The 23877-nt window shown below is 35.2% G+C and overlaps 1 protein-coding gene across 4 annotated transcripts in view; it reads left to right on the forward strand.

Annotated features, from left to right (window-relative positions):
* The first annotated feature begins 11471 nt into the window (after positions 1-11471).
* Cog4 (conserved oligomeric Golgi complex subunit 4) overlaps positions 11472-23877 on the forward strand; it is a 321056-nt gene continuing 308650 nt past the window's right edge. For 3 of the 4 annotated variants that reach the window (XM_090397410.1, XM_090397412.1, XM_090397411.1), the window contains exon 1: positions 15962-16293. In XM_090397410.1, the coding sequence (XP_090253536.1) occupies positions 16198-16293 (96 nt within the window). In that variant the 5' untranslated portion in view covers positions 15962-16197. Of the gene's footprint in view, positions 11599-15961; positions 16294-23877 lie in introns of those variants that run through there. The other variant, XM_090397413.1, reaches the window with a different exon arrangement.

Raw genomic sequence — 23877 nt, forward strand, 5'->3', positions numbered from 1 at the left:
TAAAGAGAACAGAAGTGATCTGGAATTACAAGGTGGCTTCCATTACTATTTTATAATAATGGAAGCCAACTTGGAGCAGTGCTCTGGATGATAGAATTAGCAGGTAAAGAGATCATTAGTGCAAGAAACCTAGTTCAAAACGATTTCTTAGCTACAGCGGCAAACTGTATACAAAAAAAATAACAAATAAAATAAAATGAAAAAATTCGAGAACGCCTTCTGTTTACCTATAAAGAGGAGGCAATGCTGTTTTATGTGTCTGACTTTTAAAGACTAGGGAAGTTCCATCTCCACTGGTAGACAATCAGTGACAGCTGGCCCAAGACTATCACTAATTGTAGATGGTAACCGGTGAACAGACGGGCAACAAGTACCGCCATCTAATGGTTCCATGTCTTAAATTTATATTTATTGTTCGATATAGTGTGGTCTCGATGGTCGATTTTCTTCAGTTTAAGGGATAAAAAAATCTGAATTTACGGAGAAAAAAGACCGCTTGCCCGTAACAGAAATGGACTAACTCTGGAAATGGTTAGAAAAAGTTCTTCTATTCGCCAACTAGATTTGAACGCTTTCTTCGGTTGACCTGGTGCTCTGGAAGCAACTGTCATTCCAAGGGGCTACAAATATCTTACTGGTATATTGAGGAGTATAAATTTTATTTAGAATATGAGAAGAGATTAACACGACATTTAAAGCACAATTCTAAGTAATTTTTTCGTTATGCGACCAGCAGGAAAAGAAATCATTTCGACGAATGATCTTGATAGACAGAACTGAAACCCATATCCCCATCAGCAGAAAAAACAGACTATACACTATACTTTACCTTCATCAAAGGTATAACAGATAAACTGAGCTCCCTTCTAACAAAACAGAATCAAAACAGTATACAAACCAATAAACAGAGTATCGACCTTCTCAAGACAAATCAAAGTTCGCCTGGGAAACACCTGGGAAGGAGAGGTCTTTAAAGCATCCTGCACAGTTTTTGTGCATGTCCGAACTTTTGACATCTGTGGCATTGCCCTGCCGATGCCTTTTTCCTTAGCGGCTCAGTTGTTATTTTGAGCCTGCAGATATCTGTAATTTCAAAAATCCTTTTTTTTTTGGGTATTGCTTATTTCTACAAGCACAAGTGGCAATGACTTTTTGTCAGATCTTATCATTCTGCTTACTTTGACTGGTGTCAGGCCTTGATTGATTAGGTCAGCAATGATCTCGTCGATTGTGATCTCAACATGTTTTAGAGAAAGAGTTCTTTATAAGATGAGGGAAAGCACGGTTATGTTCAAAAATACACGGATAAATCAGGACTTCCTAGAAGTGGCACAAGTTCTGCAGAACACGGTTCACTGTAATCGAACCCACGGTATGATTTAACATAGATTATGACAAACCACTCTTTTCCAATCAGCATTAAAAGCAGACATGAGTACCAAGAGCACTACCGTCGACTTCCAGGTCATTTCGGATTGTGTCTTTACTGAGTGTGTAGTTAAATTGCCAAAAAAAAAACAAAAAAAAAACATCTGCTTGTTTAGCTGGATCACTGACTGATTCACCATTCATTGTGTAAGGTTTGGTTCTAGATTTAAACTCCTTCACTTTTTACCCACAATATTTGTATATTTTGGTTGGTTTCTGAATTTATTGCCTGGTGTGAGACCACCATCCTGCTTTTTGGAAGCCCTGTAGCAGCATGAAAAGATTCCATGATCATCTTTAGCAGAATTTTGGGAAGATGTAAAAATAAATTTTAAAAATTAAAATAAATAAATAAATAATATTAATGAAAATTCGAGGAGCCTATGTAGCTCAGTGGATGTGGCGTTTACACACCACGGCGCTTGACCGCACGAAGGAAGACTTCGTTTCGAGTCTAGTCGGGGACTAGAGGAAATTTTTCTAAGCCTTTTTTCGACCGGTGTTCCCGAGTTAGTCGATCTCCGACACGGGCAAGCGGTTTTTTGCTACCGGAAACTCGGGTTTTTCGTCTTCTAAACTCAAGAAAATCGACCGTAGAACCCAAATTATTTCAGACATTAAATATATTGTGTTAGGGTTAGGGGCCACGAGATGCGGTACATTTGAGCCGTCTCTCTTCACTGTGTACCGCTTAATTAGTGATAGCCTTGGGCCATCTATCTCTGATTGGTACCAGTGGAGATTGAACTGCCCACTCAGTCTCCAAAAGTTATATAGGGCTAAATGGCCTCGCCTACTTCCGTATACGGGAATAAAAAGGCGTTAGCTGATTTTTTTTATATGAAAATTAGTCGGTCGTCTCTCTTCTCTGATGACATGTACAATTATTGGTAGTCTCGGACCAGCTATCTGTGATTGGCTACCGATGGTGATTGAACTGCACCCACCCTCCCCTCAGTATCCAAAAGTTATATAGGGCTAAAATGCCTCACATACTCCTGTATGGGAATAAAACGCATGAGCTGATTTTATCTCATTATTATTTTTCTTCGATGACAATAAAAATTCTGAACACAGTCACTGCACTAATGAACCATGAGTATAGCAACAAGTGGTATCCCAAATACAGTAATAATATAATGTGTGAAACACTCTTTGTATCATGCGCATTCTGTCACTTTAGAATTGATTCATATCTTTATATATATTAGTGTGCACTCTTCTTCAAATTTTTTCAAAGATATTTCTTTGGAACAGATGGTCATTCACTTCTTACTTGGTTGTTTGCAGTTCCACCAAGAATTTGATTTTTCTTTTTCTCTTGTGCCACCTGCACACGGAAATTAATTGGAAAGATTTCCCTTCCAAACTAGTACACGCCATAGAAAATTCGGATACATAACTTGAACGCTTTCAGAAAATAGCACATCTAGTTATAGTTTGGCCATGGTCCTGACACTGTTAGCAAATGTAGTATAATTTTAAAAATTCTAAACAGTAGTGGCTCGATGGAGGCTGATTTCGAAAAATTGATTTGTAGATGAAGAGTTTGGATTTTCTGATTGAAAGGTGAATAACACATTTTAGAGGATTCGGTTATTCGAAGTGTCGAATAGCGTATTCCATACGCTATTCGACAGATTTCTGTGTCTGCCCAAAATAAGGAATATCACAATCACACAATATTTTATATACACCAGGGTATTTGATTTGATGATGACAAGGTTTTGGGTGGCTTATTAAGAAACGGATCTTTGGAAGTGGAGTGAACAAGGTTCTGATATTGTATTTTCTAAGAACGTTTGCTAATTTATGTGAAACAGTACTTATGTAAGGAATAGATATATTGCCTTTGAATCTATTTGTTTCTTCTGAGTGATGTCTAGGAGGATTAAGGAGGAATTTTTCAATGCTTCTCTTGGAATATCCATTAACTTCGAAAGAAGGTTTCAGATGGTTTATTTCTGTAAGAAGTTCATTTGGGTCATCTAGAAGAGAACGGGCTCTATGTCCCAAGGTGGAAATTATTCCAAGCTTATGAGGAGGGAAGTGATGGGACTGACTATGCAGATGTCTGTTGTTATGTGTGGGATTTCTATATATCGATATTTTGAGTTTACCAGAAGAGTGAATCAGTTTGACATCAAGAAAAGGCAAGCAATTATCCGTTTCGAGCTCGGCAGTAAACTTAATACTTTGATGTCGGCTATTGAGATGTTCGAGTAAAACCAAAAGAGAAGCATGTCCATGGCTCCAATTAATACCAGGGATTTTTCTCCCGGAAACTCGGTTTTTTCAACCTGCATATAGACAAATCGGCCCTTCAGAACAGACGCAATTTACCGAAATAGAATACCAGTTGTGGTGGTGGTGGAGGTGGGCGGTAGATGGCGTTGATTGAGGTAATTCGTAGTAGAAGTTCGGTGTAGTGGTTGAGACAGTTGTATCAGTTGAAACAGTTGTAGGTGTCGTCCCGATGAGTCTTCGAACACCTTGGAGGTGTAAGGAATAATAATAATAATAATAATAATAATAATAATAATAATAATAATAATGAAGACATCATCTACATAGTGTTTCCAAACCTTAGGTGTTAATATAAAGGAAGAGATAAACTTGGTTTCAAAATCCTCTAAGTAAATATTTGCGAGTACAGGCGATAAAGGATTACCTATAGCCAGTCCATGATTTTGTTTGTATATATTATCTTGAAATATGAAATAACCAGACCTGATGCAACGTGTAAGCAAGGCTAATATTTTTTTGGATAACTTGTCCTTGAGTAATGTTAGGACTTCAGCTATCGGGACATTAGTGAACAAAGAAGTTATGTTCAAGCTAGCCAAGATGTCATCTTCATTAACTGTATAATCCTTGATTTATGTAAGAAATTCTGTAGTGTTCTTGATAAAGGATGGTGACTTGCCTGAAAAACGTTTTCAGGCAAGTCACCAAGAACACTATAGAATTTGAAAATGTTACGAAGATTGTTGCAGGCCTGGACTGTCTCCTACGAGGATAGATTAAAGGTATATGGGCGACTTCAAAAACTAGTTGACAGACGAAGGAGACAGATATGATAGAGCCATATAAATTTTTAATGGATTTTATAGGATTGAGACTTATAACTTTTTTAAGACCAGTGCATGAAAGGAGAGAACGAGCGATCATCCGTGCAGATGTTTTAGAGTATGGTTAACAAGCGAAAAAATCTAGCCAGGACTAGATTTTTTGCTTGTAAATGATTGGAATGCGTTTCCAGAGGTGGTTGTGAATGAGTTTATGGGTATATATGACAGGTATTGTGTGAATAACGGTTAGTATATCAATCTTGGGTCTCCCGACATTGATATACTTAATAATAATAATATTATTATTATTATTTTACGATGCTACCTGACAGACTATTCTTATTTTCGTAGGTAGAATCTGAAGTTTTCTGTATCACCAATCATATTGTTGTTTAAATAATGCTGTTTAAATCTTGTTTTGACTGTGTATCAATTACGTGAATAAATAATAATAATAATTATTATTATAATAAATCAGCTAACGCCTTTGTATTCCCGTATACGGGGAGTAGGCGAGGCAATTTAGCCCTATCTAACTTTTGGAGACTGAGTGGGCAGTTCAATCTCCACTGATACCAATCAGAGATAGATGGCCCAATGCTATCACTAATTAAGTGGTACACAATGAAGAGAGATGGCTTAAATGTGCCGCCATCTCGTGGTCCTAACCCTAACACAATATATTTAATGTCTGAAATAATTTGGGTTCTACGGTCGATTTTCTTGAGTTTACGGGACGAAAAACCCGAGTTTCCAGGAAGAAAAACCCGCTTGCCCGTGCCAGAGATCGACTAACTCGGGAACCGGTCGAAAAAAGGCTTAGAAAAATTTCCTCTAGTCGCCGACTAGACTCAAAACCAAGTTTTCCTTCGTGCGGCCAAACGCCGTGGTATGCAAACGCCACATCACTGAGCTACACAGGCATATAATAATAATAATAATAATAATAATAATAATAATAATAATAATAATAATAATAATAATAATAATAATAATAATAATATGGGGATGATGATTGATATATTACTAAAATATAAGCTTTACTTATTCAAGTTATTTAACAATAATAAATCACTGCATTTTAAGACATTTAAAATTTTATATATCGTCGAGACTAGGAAATAATGCGGATAATGCAAATAATGAAATAAAATGAATGATTCATGGACCAGCTATGTCTGATTGGCTAATGAATGAGTTTGACTTACCCCGTAAGCGCCAAATGTTAGGGAGGTTAAAAACGGCCTCGTTCACTCCCTATGAGAATATAACTCGCTAACGGATTTTTATTTTTTCTGTTCTTTCTTTCTTTTTAAATTCTTCATTAGGTATATGATATGTCGCGTGGCATATTTAGACGTTTCCCAAGTCGATTTGTTTTACAGCGGAAGTGATTAAACATAGTATGGAAACTATATTGTAAGTTTCCATACTACGTCCTATCGAACATTCTCGTTTTCTAGCATATTAGGTATATAACTTAACTCCTTTCATGATAAAAATTCTGGACATTTTCAGGAAAGATGCTTTTAATGTTAATAAAATTTAAATTTAAAAAATCAGCTAACGCCTTTTATACCGTTACTTGGAGTAGGGAGGCGGGTTTTAGTCCTATCTAGCTTTTATAGAATGTGTGGGCAGTTTAATCTGCACTGGTAGTCATTCAGAGATACTTGCGCAAGGTTATCACTAATTTCAGTGGCACGCAGTGAATAGATGGATAACATGTACCACCATCTCGTGGTCCTTAATCCTAACAATACTTTGTTAGGATGAAGATATAATACAGAATCAAGAATAGCTGAACTAAGTCTCTTCATAAATAAAAGATACCAACTGAAAATTATACAAGTATATGCCCCAACTACAGACCATTCAGATGAAGAGATAGAAGATTTCTATAATACATTAGAATCCACATTAAATAATTCTAAAGAATTCTACATAATTATAATCGGTGACTTTAATGCCAAGATTGGAAGCAGAGATGACCATCTGAACTCTATCGGTAAATTTGGCTTTGGACAGAGGAATGAAAGAGGAGAAAGACTTGCTGAATTCGTAGAAGAAAATAAACTCTTTATGGTGAACAGCTTTTGCAAGAAGAAAATCAACCAAAAATGGACTCGGAGAAGCCCAAATGGACAAACTTATAATGAAATAGACGTCATCCTCTCCAACATAAGATATATAATAAATAATACAGAAGTGCTTGAGAGATTTAATACAGGAAGTGACCACAGACTAGTAAGGGCAAAAGTATGGCTCATCAAGAAATGGGAACGGAAGAAGCTCATAAGGAAAAAGTCCAATTTTGTGAATCTACAAAACCACTACCACAATAAAAGCTGTTATAGAGAATCACTCAAAAATGAAATAAAAAAGTTAAACAAAGCTACTACCATCGACGATGCTAATGAAATATTTACAAAATCTACCTTGTATTGTGCACTAGAAATAGGAGGTGTAAAAAGGCACCAAATAGAGGAAAAACTAAAACAGGAAACCTTAGATCTCATGAAGAAAAGAAAAGATATGAAAAGAGATTTCAATGACACCAATAAAATAGAATATGAGGAAATTTGTAAAACTATACGTAAAAAGATGAAACATGAACCTTCATCATATAATAATAGGAAAAATTAAAGAAACAACAGAAAACAATAGTAATATGAAGTTCCTAAGATGAACATTATCAGTTGGAACAAAGGAAATATGAAGACAAAGACCGTGCATCCAAGAATCATCTATGGATAACTCCAGTGAGGAAGATCATGATGCCCCTGAGATCTTACAAGGCGAAGTGGAGATGGTACTGCGAGAAATGAAGAATGGAAAGACTCCAGGAGAAGATGGAATTATCGTAGACTTTTTAAAAATGGGAGGAAGCCCTATCATCAAACAGCATTAAACTTTTAATAAATGCATAAAACAGAGAAAAATTCCAAAAAATTGGAACAATTTAATTCTAATATTAATTTTTAAAAACGGCAATAAGGAAGAAATTAAAAACTACTGACCTAAAAGCCTACTCCCCACCAAATATAAAGTTTTCCCAAAACTTATAAATAATAGAATAAAGTCTAAACTAGAAAGAATGCAATCCTGTGAACAAGCTGGATTTAAAAAGAATTACAATACTTTGGACCATATTCACACATTAAGACAGCTCTTTGAAAAATCAATTGAATACAATAAACCCTTATGTCTGGCTCATATAGACTACGAAAAAGCATTTGATCAAGTTTAAACATCTGCAACACTAAAAAGCACTTGAAACCCAGGGAACTGAGAAACCATATATTGAAACACTAAAATATATTTACAATAAAGCAACTCCTGTAATTAAATTATATAAAAAAACAGGGAAAAGTTCCCAATACAAAAAGGCATCTAGCAAGGCAACACCATATCTCTCAAATTATTTACAGCTGCACTAGACGAAGTCTTCAGAAGCCTTGACTGGGAAACAAAAGGAATAAACATAAATGAAGAGAGGCTGCATCATCTGAAATTTGCAGATGATATTGTCCTAATAGCAGGTAATCTTGAAGATCTCGAAGAAAGGCTAAATCAGCTAAATGAAGTCTCCATAGTTATTGGATTGAAAATAAATAGAAATAAAACAAAAATAATGATGAAAAAATATATTAACTGTAGAATTGTCAAAGTTGAAAACCATGAAATAGAACAAATTACTTCATATGTATATTTGGACCAACTGTTATCCTTTGAGGAGTGCCAAAGAAAAGAGATTGAATGAAGAATTCATCTTGAATGGATGGCTTATGGGAAAATGAGAGACATATTCAGAGGTGATATCCTTATGAGTCTAAAAAGGAAAGCTTTCGACCAGTGCATACTTCCAGTCCTAACATATGGAGGAGAAACATGGACCTTAACAGAAACCCTAAACAAAAAGCTGAGAACAACACAATATCGCATGGAAAGAAGTGTAAAAACTCGAGTGGAGCTTATATATTCAAAAGCACATTGCATCGATTTTTTACAGAGGTCACGTCCCATGAGAATGTTGTAAAAATAACTTGTTTGTCTCTGTATATTTTGTACTAGATATTTTTGTAAATAACTCTTTGGAAGTTAACTATATGCACTCCTGTAATAAGAATATTTCAGAGTGCTAAAAAACAAGGCGATGTTTTGCCATGTATTAGATCTACATGGAAGGATAAGAAAGGTTGTTTATAAACTTTGTGTGTATGAGAAAGGCTTACAAGCTCTGCACGTGAACACCTCCAAAGTCAGTCAGAAAGATTCAAACAACTTTCCGATGGCCGACATCAACAAAAAAGCTGGGAAGAGAACAAAGAGTTGACCGAACTTGAAACTTAAGATGAAAGAATCATGCCAAATTCTTCGGGGTTACAAACTTCGTACAAGGTCTCAGAAAAGGCATAATAAAAAGGAACAGAGCCAAGCATAGCGTGGCTGCTCGGTTCCAGACGTCGCCAGAGACAGGACTTCCCGGATCCAAAATTCACTAGAGAAAAGAGCTGCCCAGTTCCAGACATCGCCAGAGTGACAGAGAGCTTCCTGCAGTTGCAGAGAAAGAGGTTATAGGCCGCAGACAGAGCTTCAAATTGCCGAAATTAGAAGTTCCAATCTACGGAGAAAAGTTTCCAGTTCAGAGAGGGAGCCTGTTGAGACACTTGGCGGTATTTCGAGTTACTGGCAATTTGAGCTATTTCGTGACGGCAGACAAAAGCGACAGTCGTTCAGGCATTTTTGGTGAGCCTAAGCAGAGGAAAAAAGGCGAGGCAAATTTCCCGAAGCACCTTCGCTCGGAAGTTTTTATTCTTTTCGCTGTGGGAGAGCAACATTTTTGCGGAGCTGTACGAGTCCACAGTCCGGTATGTTCCCGATAATAGACTGTGATGCCAGATTTCCTGAGGAATTCGAGATCTGAATTGAAAGATTTGCCATAGAACTTTTAGTGAAAGACTTTTGACTGAATGTGCAAAACAGACCCTTTGTAAGTTACATACTTTATATATGGAGCCTGTGTAGCTCAGTGGATGTGGCGTTTGCACACCATCGCGCTAGGCCGCACGAAGGAAGTCTTGGTTTCGAGTCTAGTCGGCGACTAGAGGAAATTTTTCTAAGCCTTTTTTCGACCGGTTCCCGAGTTAGTCGATCTCTGGCACGGGCAAGCAGGTTTTTCCTCCCGGAAACTCGGGTTTTTCGTCCTGTAAACTCAAGAAAATCGACTGTAGAACCCACATTATTTCAGACATTAAAATATATTGTGTTAGGGTTAGAGACCACGAGATGGCGGCACATTTGAGCCGTCTCTCTTCACTGCGTACCGCTTAATTAGTGATAGCCTTGGGCCATCTGTCTCTGATTGGGTACCAGTGGAGATTGAACTGCCCACTCAGTCTCCAAAAGTTAGATAGGGCTAAATGGCCTCGCCTACTCCCGTATATACGGGAATAAAAAGGCGTTAGCTGAGCTGATTCCTCTTATAGTGTGTATTAGAAGGACCTTTAAGATATTTACATAATAGTGATAAAAAGTGTCTTTAAGAGAATCAACTGGCATGTTGGAAGTTGCTATAAAGTTTGTAAAAGAACTCTAACCTCTTTGCAAGTAAACTAGGAGTTTCATAAGTTAAAATTGTAAGCAGAGAGTAAATAAGTTTTTGAGTTAAAAAGATCAATTAATGTTGAAGTAAAAAGGTTCTAATTTATGCAAAAGAATTTTTGTAGATGGATAGAGAAAGCAATCTCCCTAATGTTTAAATTCATGTATATTTCATGGTAATGTAAATAAAATGAGTTTTGATTTTTTTGTTAAAAGAGTGATGCCTGATTGTTTATTTTTAGAACTGCACTGTTCCTAAATAAAACGAACTTGTGAGCGAGAAACTAAATGAGATACCGAAGCATAAAGCTAAGTAAAAGAATAGACCACGACTGTTTGTGTAAGATAAACATAGTACGCAGTAGAATAAATGAGAAAGGATAAGAAAGAAAAGGCGCACAGCTTATTAGAATAAAGTATAGAGTAAAGATAAATCAATAATAGTAAGAAACAGCAAGATATTACAGAAGTATGCTAAAAAATAATATTAAGAGATAGTAAGACATATACCTCGATAAGATCTCAAACAGGTGTCATGGATATTGTAAAATACAGTAAACAGGCTAAATGGAGATCGGCTGGCCATATTGCCAGATGCAGTGATGGGAGATGGACTAGAAAAACAACAGTGTGGAGACCAATGGATGGAGCAAGCAGAACCGGCGCTAGGGTCTTTGCAGCCCGCATGTAATTTCTATCTAAGCGCCCCTGATAAAAATTTAAATCATTTGAAATTTCTTAAATAAATTTTGACAGAACAGCCACACGTTGGTTCGCTAAATGTAACGAACCAGGTGTTGACTAGGCAGGATAATCGTTAAAAACCCAAAGATTCAAAAAATTCTCAAAAGTTAAAGCAAATTTTGATAAAGCCACTTCACTTTAATCGTTGAATATAATGATACAGGTATTATAGCGTTCTAACCGATCCGAATCGCTAACAAAATTTAAATGAATTTTAAAGTTAAAATTTATTTGAACTAAAGTTTAAAAAATTCTTGCATTTTGAAAATGAGAAAAGAATTCAGAAATAATTAGAACATTTAATATAAGTATTCTAAAAATAACATCTTTACAGAATAACAGAAAATAAATTAAATTCGGTACCAGCTTGCCGCTTTCTTCACGCAGTGAAGAAGGCAGCAAGTACCGATGAATCAGTGATAGCCATGGGCCAGCTATCTCCCTGATTGGCTACCAGTGGAGATTGAACTGCCCACTCAGTCTCCAAAGTCAGATAGGGTAAACGGCCCCACCTACTCCCTATACAGGAACAACATGAGCTGATTTTTTATGAAATTTTTTAAATTAAAATTTTAGGGTTTTTGATTTCATATTCACAAAATTAGAAATAATGGTCTTAACGTTTAATTCCGCACATATGTCATTTTCAATAGCTAATAATGTTAAACTAACAAGGGTTTTTGTGACATACTTGTTCTTAAGTAGGTTTTAATCAATTTCAACTTGGAAAAGGAACGTTCGTCACTAACAGGTAAGGTTAATTGTATTCTTAAAGCAATTGAAAAGTTAGAGAAAGATAAATTATTGGACACAATAAAATTAAGAATATCGAAAGGGTTTTGAATATTTAAATTATCCTTCCGAAAAATATCCCGAATGCACATAACTCGTCATATAATTCTATAGCATTTACGACTTTATTGTCGCCATCCTTCAAGAGAATCTCTAAATCGTCATAATTTTTTCATAAATCTTCGTTATTAATTTGTAGTAATCTAAGCAAGAAATTGAAATTATCATAATATGTTTTTAGTTGTTCGAAATGTTCTATTAACGAACACATTGCAACGTCTAGAGTGTCTAAAACACAATCACTCTAAATTTATCTTCTAGCGATTGTGGTATTTCGTAATGATGCTCGTAGTCAAATTTTCGTGTTTTCGTGACGTTCTATTTTCATGTTATGTTCTAAATCCGCCATCTTGGTTCAAGTCACTCTTATCAATATAACAACTAATTGCAAATTGATCACCGATCCAAAAGTAGGGAAATTTATAATTATACTGCGCCACCCTAATTTTAGATTAGTCTATATAAAATAGTAGGATCAATTCTTAATTAAGTTAGCAGTCTCCTAGTCTCCTCATTTATTTAGGCCGAATTATTTACTATTCCACTTGGGGTTCCTGCAAGATTCGAATATTTATGAACGGTGCAATAAAAGGGAATTCAGGCAAACACAATATTTAGATTAACAAAATAAAACATTTAATATATGATATATATAACAAATACAAGAATTCTGCTTTAAAATGAAACAATACAATCAACTTAATACATCTTGTTAAGTCACTCATGCCAATTCAATGTTCTAAACTTTCACATAAATTTCACAGCTTCAAAATCACAAGCTTTCTTAACTCAAGTTAATAAAACGAAACTTCTTATTTAATCAGTCTCCACATATCTATCAGCTGTACTTAATGTTTAAATTCACAGGAAGCACTAATCAAGGTAGACAATATTCCAAGCAATCTTATTTCGGACTTTGAACTTCGAAGATATGTTAATGTTAGAATAAGCAAACAAGTATGACTACTCTTACCAGATACAATCTTCAATACATCAATCAATTGTGAGCACACTTATGAATTAACTTATTTACGTTAGCGGAACATATTAATAAAAATTCTCCAACGATTTAACTGAACTACTGTTAATTGCGCTTCACTACTCAAAAAAAAAAAACACATCAATAAGGCACTGATATCTTTCCTTGTTTGCTTTTCTCAAACTAGTTAATTTCAATATAATTCTTCTCAGGGCAACATAGAATTAAGACGTAATCCTAGACTAACTGGAACTAATCAGAATTTTCCATTGAATGTCCAGTTCTTTGTTTATCCGGTTACGGCATTAATTTTCCTTTACAACACAGGTGACTTCACTTGCAGCTAAGTATATAATTCACTATGTTTTGGCTCACTTCTAAACACTATTCTCATGAATTTCTGCCCTAGAGAACTTATAATTTTCTTCCGCTTCTTTTGCTTGTATCCTACCTTCCTTCCCGCTCCGCAAAAACTTCCTCTCTTCTCTAATTAAAAATCTTCTCAGGAATATCTTTCCTCTCCTTTTAGTCCGAAGGTCACGCTCTATTCGACTCGTGCTTGTTTATTTCATGCGTCTCCATGACGACAAATAAACGCAAACATTTCGCTAATGTAATACAATGCTCTACTACTACATGAGTGATTACATAACGTTAAATTTTCACAAATAAGAATAAACAGAATATTTTAGCTACTTAATCAGCTTTTTCATTACGTATAGAATTAATTATAATAATACTTTTCGTTACATCATATATAAACATCATATATATATTTTAGTTATAAAATTCTTTACATATTATTGCTTAACAAATTAATAGTAGGTTAAGTTTAGAATAAATATTTAAATAGTAATCCTAAATTAAGGAATAATAAATAATTTTTATACAAATCATGATTAATACATAATAAGCAATGTTAAATGTGAATAAAAAAAAATATTACACAACATAGTTTCATTCACAATTTAACAGTGTCTCCTTTCGTCATCGAACTTTGCTGACTACTGGTAGAAAGTTCTTTCAATGAACAAACCTACCTTCGCCTTAACTGAGCGCGATCTTACACGATTTATTGCAGTTTTTTTCAACAGAATACCAATATTTTTCAACATCCAAAGTGTGTCACCTGAAACCCTCAAGTATGTCAGTGTTGACACGCGTGTCATAGCTTCGCCATCACTGCACTAGGCTAACCGCGCAGACAGGTGAGAAGATGAAAGATGTTAATGAAACTAATCGTTTGAAGAGAAAAGAGAAGGACAAGTGAAAGAGTTAATTGTTTTGCCAGTACGAATGATATGAAAGGTAAGAAATATGCAATGAGAGACGATATGAAATAATGATGAAAGAAGAGAAAAAAGAATAGTGAGAAATTATAGCATGTGAGTGTGTTGCTTCGATATGATAGGAGTGAATTTAGGACGGGAGACCATGATTGCCTAGTGATAAACGAGAATATTGTGCAGGAGGAATATCTTTTCAGTTTATATATATGAAGTGAATTTGATGGACAAGAGAACTTGTATATGCATAATGGTTCACCGCATTTGAATGGTTTGGGAGTTTTATGTTTGGTTAGTGAAATGTTGGTGCAAACCGCATTTCTCTAACACCCCAAGTGCAAACCCAAGAGAGGTGTGGTAAAGTGTATGTGGTTCAATCTATCCCTTGGAAAAATGTGTGTGAGTAAAAAAAAAAATGTTTATGTCATATACTGCATTTTCACAGGTTTCGATTATGAATAAATTTGTAATTATATCGCAAAGATGAATTGAATTGCCATATTAAGAAATGTTGAAATTTATGGGAAAGAATGTCAGAAGCACAGCCAGATTGAGTGACTGAAGATGACATACAAGAATAGATTGTAAGGGGAGACAGAGGAAACAGGAATGGAGCGGTGTTACTAATGAAAGTTGAAGAACTTCAACAAAAAATAAGTTAAGGAGGATTTTACGTCTGAGGGATATAGGTCATTTGAGACTATCTGGTGTAAGATAGAGATAGTACAAAATATATTGTTGGTTGCTAGTATAGAGCAGTAGATGAACATAAAAATGCATGCTACGAATCAGCAGATTAACACAGTGAGTGCAGGCCAAGCAATTATTGTGGGGAAATTTAAGGAAAATATAGCAAAATAGAAATGGAATTGACACAGGTAATCAGAATAATTATCTAAAACAACAACAATTCTGGGCGAGTTTGTGAATAATGAATCTTGTGTCCATTACCACTGTTGTCACTCTACCTTCAATTGGGAAGGGACCATGCAGTCGTTTGCTGTAAGGTTGCTTAGCATGTGAAATTCTTAATCAAAAAGTGTTCATGTGAAACTAGAAGGTCATAATGATGTCAAGCATAGGCGACGGCTTCGAGTTTTGCATTGGCGTAAGAAGCTATAAGAAATCAATAGTAGATGGGAAGTGATCATTAAATGTTCCAAGGAAGCAATATCAGGCTGCATGCAATTGGTCTGGAGGATAAACCAACTGTTTCTTACATTTGGATAATGAATGAGAGAGAGAAATAAAGTGGAAGGAATATAAAGAATAAGTTGATCAGCATGCTCATGAATGATACAAAGAGTAGAAAAGAAGGGTGATTATTATGGTAAGTTACTGAAGTGTTCTGTAAGATTGATTCACAAGAAATGTATCAGTATATGGTGAGAAGAGAGGGAAATAGAGGTCACACCCAGAAAGTTGTGTGAGAGTGAGTATAGTAAAAGTGTGCAGGGTAGGTTTTTTGCTTGGGTCATCATGAATGATTTGAATAGATTATCAGATTAATTGAATGCCCTGATACTTAATAAGTTTTAGAAGAGGTATTATGCTTGGAATTGTGTGAGTAATGCTTAATGTGGATTTTCTGCGATGAGTTTTTCTAAATTCATGAAGATACTTCATGAGGTAAGGTAAGGTGTAGAGATAGTTGAAGATGTCCTCCCGCGATGAGTCTTCGGACTCCTTGGAGGTATCAGGAATAATAATAATAATAATAATAATAAATTTTAAAAGGGCCGCCATCTCGTGTTCCCTAATCTAATTTTCGACACTATTTAGTGTCTGAAAGAGTGGGGATTATATGGTCGATTTTCTAAAGTTTATGAAACTAAAACGGACTCCTTGGAGGTATCAGGAATAATAATAAACCCAAGTTTCCAGGAGAAAAGAGACAAACTCATTTCCCCGCGCCAGAGATAAACTAATTTTGGAAACGCTAATCTAATCGTAATTCATACCTCATTTCCAGTTGTTGCGTTCGTGTAGAGGGAGAAGTTAAGATTCTTGCCGTTCCTTGCATCGGAAGGACTTTCCCCAGTTGTTATTTTCGAAAAGTCAAATTTATTCCAATTAACATTATCAATGAATATACACATTGTTCTCCTCCATATTATGTTATATCTGTTAAATTTTTATTTACAATTTTCAAATTAAAATATTAGGTGCATTTATTAGTACATGATATTTAAAATAACACGGGGGAAATACATTTCCTCGAGTATTGTACAGCATGGCAGCAAGTACTAATGGAGAATCGTTAGATGTAACAAAATTAAGAAATTTCGAAGATGTAAAAGTTGCATATGGTAAATTATCCGAGAAGGAGGTAAACTATACATATTTGCAAACTTAAACAGCATTTTTTTAAACCTCTTATTTGTTATTACCGCTGTTAAATATTTTGGCGAACTGATGTACAAGTGTGCAAATTATGCTTAGAGCTTGCTCCACCTTTGTCTAGGAGTGCACTACTTTTAAAAAAAAAGCCTCAAAAGGAATAAATCATCTCTTTCTATTAGTGGAATTTTTAAGGTTCTCCCCCTCTCTTGCACACAAAAAGTTACAAGAACGCAATCATCAAATGTTCTGTCAGTATATCTAGTGATTCATTCTTTCCACCTCAGCTTGGCTTGTGTGCACTTGTTGGCTTTTATTATTTTTATCATATATATATATATATATATTTTGCTCCCTGAAAAGAACACATAATTTGTGAATTTACAAACCAAAAAGAATCCAGTCTCTTGCTGAATTAAAATCCAAATTAAAAGCTGAAATAAATTTTAATATGAAATGGTATACACCTGTATATTTTTCAGTTGATTATTTTCTATCTCAGTGTTTTTTTATCTGGCCTATCTAAAGCATGGCTCTTCCACTGCTTCGAATAATATCTTCGAATAATAATAAAATGTAATAGCAAATAATAATAATATCATTTGCTATTACAAGATTTATTAAAGAAAATATGCTATTTAAATAATGTAATGAATTAGTAGCCTCATATAATGCTTTAATATATATATATATGTATATACATACTGACTATATAAATATGAACATATCCCAGTACCGAGTTAATACTACAAATTGCTATATATATATATATATATATATATATATATATATATATATATGAAGGGTGCAGGGGAAAAACAAAGTCCAGGATATTGACTTCCGAAAAAAACATAATTAAATTTTCCTTGTTGTCAAAATGCAAGTAAACATTGCATAACAAAATAAAAAAATAATAGATATGGTACATTCATGTATATTAAGCATAATTAATTTAAATAGTACTTAAAAATTAAAAAAACAAATGGCAATTATGTTGAATTCACAAAAATTGGACTGAAGTTGTTTTTCCCCTGTACCCTTCATATTCAAGATACCAAGCAATTTTATAGGCTAGGTTTTAATCCTTTTTCCCAAGTAAGCAAACAGACTAGTAAGTCAAGTTTGCGTCTGCACGTAGTGCAAGTCTGAGGCAACTCGTGGTAAAAGTGGAGTAAGCTCTGATCACTTTCCTTAGTATTTTCTCCTAATGCAAAGCACATCCCCTTGTGGAGATGTATGATGCTATTCATTAAAGGCAAGGGCCACTACCCAGACCGGTTTTGACCTTTATTGAGGTGTCATCAGTGGGAGCCAGACCTAAAAATGCCAAGGTTAAAGTAATGCAGAGCTTATAAATTTTACCTAAACAAGTTACCATAAGGTGCTTTGACCTAATTCAATAAAAATCTCAGGATGAGAGCAAGATGTAGGAAGTTTTTTACCTTGGGTATATAGTATATTCAAGATACCAAGCAATTTTATAAGCTAGGTTTTAATCCTTTTTCCCAAGTAAGCAAACAGATCAGTAAATCAAGTTTGTGCCTGCACGTAGTGCAGGTCTGAGGCAAATTGTGGTAAAGGTGGAGTAAGATCCGATCACTTTCCTTAGTATTTTCCCCTAATGCAAAGCACATCCCCTTGCGGAGATGTATGATGCTATGCATTAAAGGCAAGGACCACTGCCCAGACCAGTTTCAACCTTTATTGGAGCTTATAAAATTGCTTGGTATCTTGAATATACTATATACCCAAGGTAAAAACTTCCTACATATATATATATATATATATATATAACTGTGCATAAACTGATTTGTTGGTTAAATATAAATATAGTTTAAAGAAATAGACATTTGGAATGTAAGAGCACTCAGTGACATATAATTAGAGTTGACATAAGAATCAGAAAATAAATAATAATAAAAAAATTAGGACAGCTGATTCAAGTTATAGACCACTTTATATATTATTATTATTATTATTATTATTACTATTATCTAAGACCTCCAGGGAATCAAGGACTCATCGAGGGAGGCTGTAAATTACCCAACCCAACTATCATACCTACCCTTGAATTCATTCACACTAGACGCACCCACTACCCGTAAAGGTAAATTATTCCACTCACTCACTGCTCTCTGGGAGAGAAACCTAGCTCTTAACCCTTTCTTGACTGAGAACAGCCTTAACTTCCATGGATGTCCCCCCGTGTTCTCTCCCTGCCTTCCATATAACGAAAAATTTCATCAGTTGAAATGCTATAACACACCCATTCAAAAGTTTATAGACCTCGATCGTATCACCCTCTTTCTCCTGTTAACCAGGTCTGTAATCCACATACTTGCAATCTGTCCTCATAATCTAAATTCCATAATAAAGATATAATCTTTGTAACTCTTCTTTGCACCCTTTCCACAGCTCTTTATCCCCTTGGAACCTGAGAGACCAAATCTGTGCACAGTAATCCAAGTGTGGTCTTATCAAAGCCTTATAAAGAGGCAAAATTACTTCCTTATCCTTACATGTCACGGTTCACTTCAACATACCAATTATCTTCTGAGTTGTATTTGCAACTTTTGCTATTTGACCTTTGAACTTTAAATTCTTATCTATCAATACACCAAGATCCCTTGCCTCTTCAGTTTCTTGTAGCATAACCCTGCTAATATAATATGCCATTGGAACTCTAATCACGCCAAAGTGCATAACTTTACATTTACTTACATTAAACTGACAGCCATTTTCGTTAGCCCAGATTTCCAGTCTATTGAAATCATTTTGTAATTCCCGAATATCAGTAGCATCCCTGATTGCCCTACCTATCTTCTCATCATCAGCAAACAATTGCAAATTTGATGATAGACCCTGCTTGATGTCATTAATGTATTGATTGAACAATAATGGACCAAGGACTGAACCCTGAGGTACACCACTGGTTACCTTAAATATGGCAGAGTCACACCCATTGTATACCACTTTTTGATATCTGTTTGTCAACCATCCCCTGTTCCAAGTCCAGTCCCATATTCTCCAGTTTACACAACAGCCTGTCGTGTGGTATCTTATCAAATGCCTTAGAAAAATCCAACATTATCATAGTATAACCATTCCCTTTATCCAACTCGGCTGTAACATTGTTATAAAATATGAGCAAATTGCTAAAACATGACCTTTCTTTAGTAAACCCATGCTGTTCCCTGCATAGTATAGAATGCTTGTCTACCCATTTCTGTATGCGAGTTTTTACCAACTTCTCTAAAATCTTCACTACCATATATATTTATTTATATTTTTTCAGTAAACTCTGTTTGACATCGGGGAAACTCCTGTTGTGAATTTTTTTACTTCATGGTGGTCTGATGTTAATGATGTTATTGCTATGTTGGTTTTGAGACACTAACCCTGATTCAACCACCCATAAACCTCAAAACAAACCCTTTTTCACCTTCTCCATAAATATTATCTCAGGATATTTATAATGTGCGACACCTTTTAGCTGTTCATATTTTCAGAAGTCATATTTTCATATATGAAAATATGACTTCTGCATTACTTCAGCCTTAGTATTACATCTGGGTCTGGCTCCCACTAATGAGACCTCAATAAAGGTCAAAACCGGTGGGGGTAGTGGCCCTTCCCTTAATGCATAGCATTATACACTTGTTTAAGTTAAGGGATATTACATCCCATATAGTTTCTTAGCCGAATAAGAAACTCAAAGAGTTTCATGCCGAATATAGTAGGAACTATATAAATATAAAGTTCGGCGATTCCAAGTGTAAGCAAATACCTGGATACTGCAGCAACTGACCCTAAAGGTAGTGCAAGCTGAGAGACGTGCATTATATACATCTGCAAGGAAATGTGCTTTGCATCATGGGAGATACTAAGACAAGGAGTGATGAGAGCTTGATCCACCTTTACCACTAGTTGCCTCAGTCCTGAAGATACTTCAGGTGCAAACTTTGTTTGCTTACACTTGGATAAAGGATTAAACTAAATTTATTATAGTCTAACCAAGCGGGAAAAAAAACTTCCAATGTTGAAACTGGTCTGGGTAGTGACCCTTCCCATAATGTATAGCATTATACATGTCCGTAAAGATATATGCTTTGCATTATGTGATAATAAGACAGTTGATGTGAAGTCATTGGCCTCTATATACAAGTAGTCCAGTCGTGAAGTGACGTAACATGCAAATTTTGTTTGCTTACACTTGGATAAAGGATTAAACCAAGAATATAATTTCTTGGTATCTTTAATTTATATACACTATTAGAGTTCAAGGAAACAAAATGGTTATGAATAATTTATATTATTATTGTTATTATTATTACGTGACATCTCCAAGGAGTCCAAGGACTCATCACAGGAGGGCACTCGACTCCACTCTGCTTCATGTATCTCACATCTCTATTACTTAATGCTCCACTACACATAACTACTATCAATGCCATCAACACCAACAACAGTATTTTTTGTCTGTAAATTGCATATGTTTTGATCCGATTTGCCTGTATGCAGGATGAAAATCTCGAATTTCTGGGAGAAAGAAAAACCTTACTATCCCTGTATGAGATTGATACCTCACCCTCTATTGAAAAAGCCCACATAAAGATTCCTTTTGTCCATATATAAGGAATATATGAATGATTAAAAATATGTTGACAGTTAATTGTGATTACTTCCTAGAATTTGGGTATAAGCATGATTTGGATGATGAGTTAAGTTTCACATTTTCTAGAAAAAATGATCAAATTTAAATTGCCTGGAGTGGAGTATTTTAGTTTAATTCCAGCAAATTCTGTGAATAGTGTCACTTGCAGGGGATGTGAGGGCAGATTTATGAGATTGCAAGTGTTTGATATAATCTTTGTGTATTTGAATTCACATCTCAGCAAATGGCCAATTTGCCCAAAACAAGGGAATTTTCATGACTGGGGTATAATCTCTGGGTCTGGCTTTCACTGATGAGACCTCAATAAAGGTCAAACCGGTCTGGGTAGTGACCCTTCCCATAATGCATAGCATTATACATGTCCACAAGGAGGTGTGCTTTATATTATGGGATACTAAGGCAAGTGATGCGAAGTCTTAGCTTCTTTATATGAGTTGCCCCAGTCCTGAAAATAGTTCAGGTGTAAACTTGTTTGCTTACACTTGGATAAAGGATTAAACCAAGTATATCATTTCATGGTATCTTTAATTTATACTATAACCAAGTGGAAACCTCCAACAACTTTCTCTAATCCAGAGTATTTTAATAATGTGTGACACCTTTTAGCTATTCATATTTTCATATATGAAAATATGACTTCTGCATTACTTCAGCCTTAGTATCACATCTGGGTCTGGCTCCCACTAATGAGACCTCAATAAAGGTTGAAACTGGTCTGGGTAGTGACCCTTCTCATAATGCATAGCATTATACATGCCCTCAAGGAGATGTGCTTTGCATTATGGGATACTAATTCAAGTGATGTGAAGTATTAGCTTATTTATACGAGTTGTCCCACTCCTGAAAATGATTCAGGCGCAAACTTGTTTGTTTACACTTGGATAAAGAATTAAACCAAGTATATAATTTCTTGATATCTTTAATTTATACCTAACTTCCTAGTCAGAGTAACTTTCAATTCCCTTGAACTATCTCCAAATATACAGGTCAGTATCCTGCATAATTCCATTGGCCACATCTGTATGGAGATTGCATAATATCCTAAATACTTCAATTTAATTTACCTCTATTCTCACATCATTGAGGTGATGGTGGATAGTTTGAGTACATATTGCAAAAGTGTACAAAATAACACCACAGATTAATTGACGTTGATTAATACACTGATAAATAGAGATACAGAATCTATCATCTCCCTTATAAGACTTGTTTGAGGCTGGTGTGATTGGTTGGTTGGCAAATTTGGTGCTCCTGTGAAATTGGTGATTTTTGTGTGTTTTTATTGTATTTTCCCTTAGAAAATGAGTGTTTTGTAGTATAATAGTGTAGATTTTAGTGTTTTTTACAGTATTAGTATTTTATCACATATTTTTATTAGATATTTCAATATTTAGTAAACATTTGAAATGGCCCCAAAAAAAGTAATGTAATGCTAAAAAAAAGCACTGCAGGTGAGAACAAGAAGGTTAGCCCTACTAGCAAGTATATATTGAGGAGGTTAATGAAAATGAATTAACCTCCAAAATAGCAAAGTTGAAGCAGATCATCAGAGAGACGATGCAGGAATTGCAAAAAGTCAAGAGGTGTTTAAATGAATAGAGGGAGAAAAAGAAAATTAAACAGGAAAATAAGAAACAACAAAGCAAGGAAACAGGTAAGTCAGGAAATAACGGAAAAAATTAGGTAAGTGACGTTGTTAGTAAAATATGAAACATGCTATAGATGAGCGAGTCATAACATTTAGTTTTCCTGTAGCGAAAATTAAGAACATAAAAGAAGCAATTAAAAAACAGAAAAGAAAAGTAAACAAAATTGTAGTTGTAGTAGGTACGAACGATTTAACTGGTGATAAGTTCAGTATGAGAGCAGACATGAAAGCGTTGTTGGAAGAGTGAGAAAATGAAAATCGTTAATATTTTACCTCGCTATGATAAAAATGAATTAAGAAGAAAGGCTATGATGCCAAACGATTCGATGCATAGGCTATGTAGAAGGAATGGATGTGAGTTTTTGGATACCAAACACATTCAGTGCACCCGAATGTGTTTGGTATCAGGAGTCTAGAAAACTAATAACTGGTATGAGACCTAACACAGAGAGTCAGGGAAACTAAATTATAAAGGGAGGAATGGTGTGAAAGTGAGTGTAAGAGCGACAATGTTATATAATGAGAATGGGCTTTGTCATGGAAATGTTGATGACGAGAGAACGATTTCGGGTTTGTGTTCATCTGATTTGGACCCATCATATGTGTCCAAAGATGTCTACGTGTGTAAGGCATTGGAGAATAATAGAGAGCTGCAAGTTGTCCAACTGTGTCAGGCAGGCTGCAGACATGACAATACAAAAGAATGAACAGGTAGATTATTATGTCTGTACACAAATGCTAGGAGTTTTAGAAACAATTTGTTGCCTTAGTCAATATGTTGCGACCTCAGATTGTAAGTATTAGTGAGTCCTGGCTATCAGAATTAGACCTACTAACTGGTATCGAGTGTCAAGAGTATACAGTATTTTTAGGAAGGATAGATCTGGTGTGAGGTGGAATCTAACAAGGTCAATTACATAGTGGGATGTTGTTACAGATCTGGTGGATCAGTTGCTTGTGATGAAGAAATGTATCACCAAATAGAAAAGATGAGCATCAAAAGTGGAATCATAATGGGAGACTTTAATTATCCAAATATTGATTGGGCAGCAGTAGAATCTCATGAGTAGAATGAAAATGCATTTATTGAGCTGTTGCAGAACAACTTCAAGCAGCATGTGACAGAAGGAACTCGAGGTCAAAGAGTTTTAGATTTGATTGTAATGTCAGAGGGCATTTCAGTTAAAGACGTGACTATTTTGCCTCCGGTTGGTGACAGTGATCATGCAGTACTCACTTGGAAAGTGACT

This window comes from Typopeltis vanoorti, chromosome 9, assembly GCF_054136105.1.
Source record: "Typopeltis vanoorti isolate ZY-2024b chromosome 9, IOZ_Tvanoo_1.0, whole genome shotgun sequence".
Taxonomy (NCBI): domain Eukaryota; kingdom Metazoa; phylum Arthropoda; class Arachnida; order Uropygi; family Thelyphonidae; genus Typopeltis; species Typopeltis vanoorti.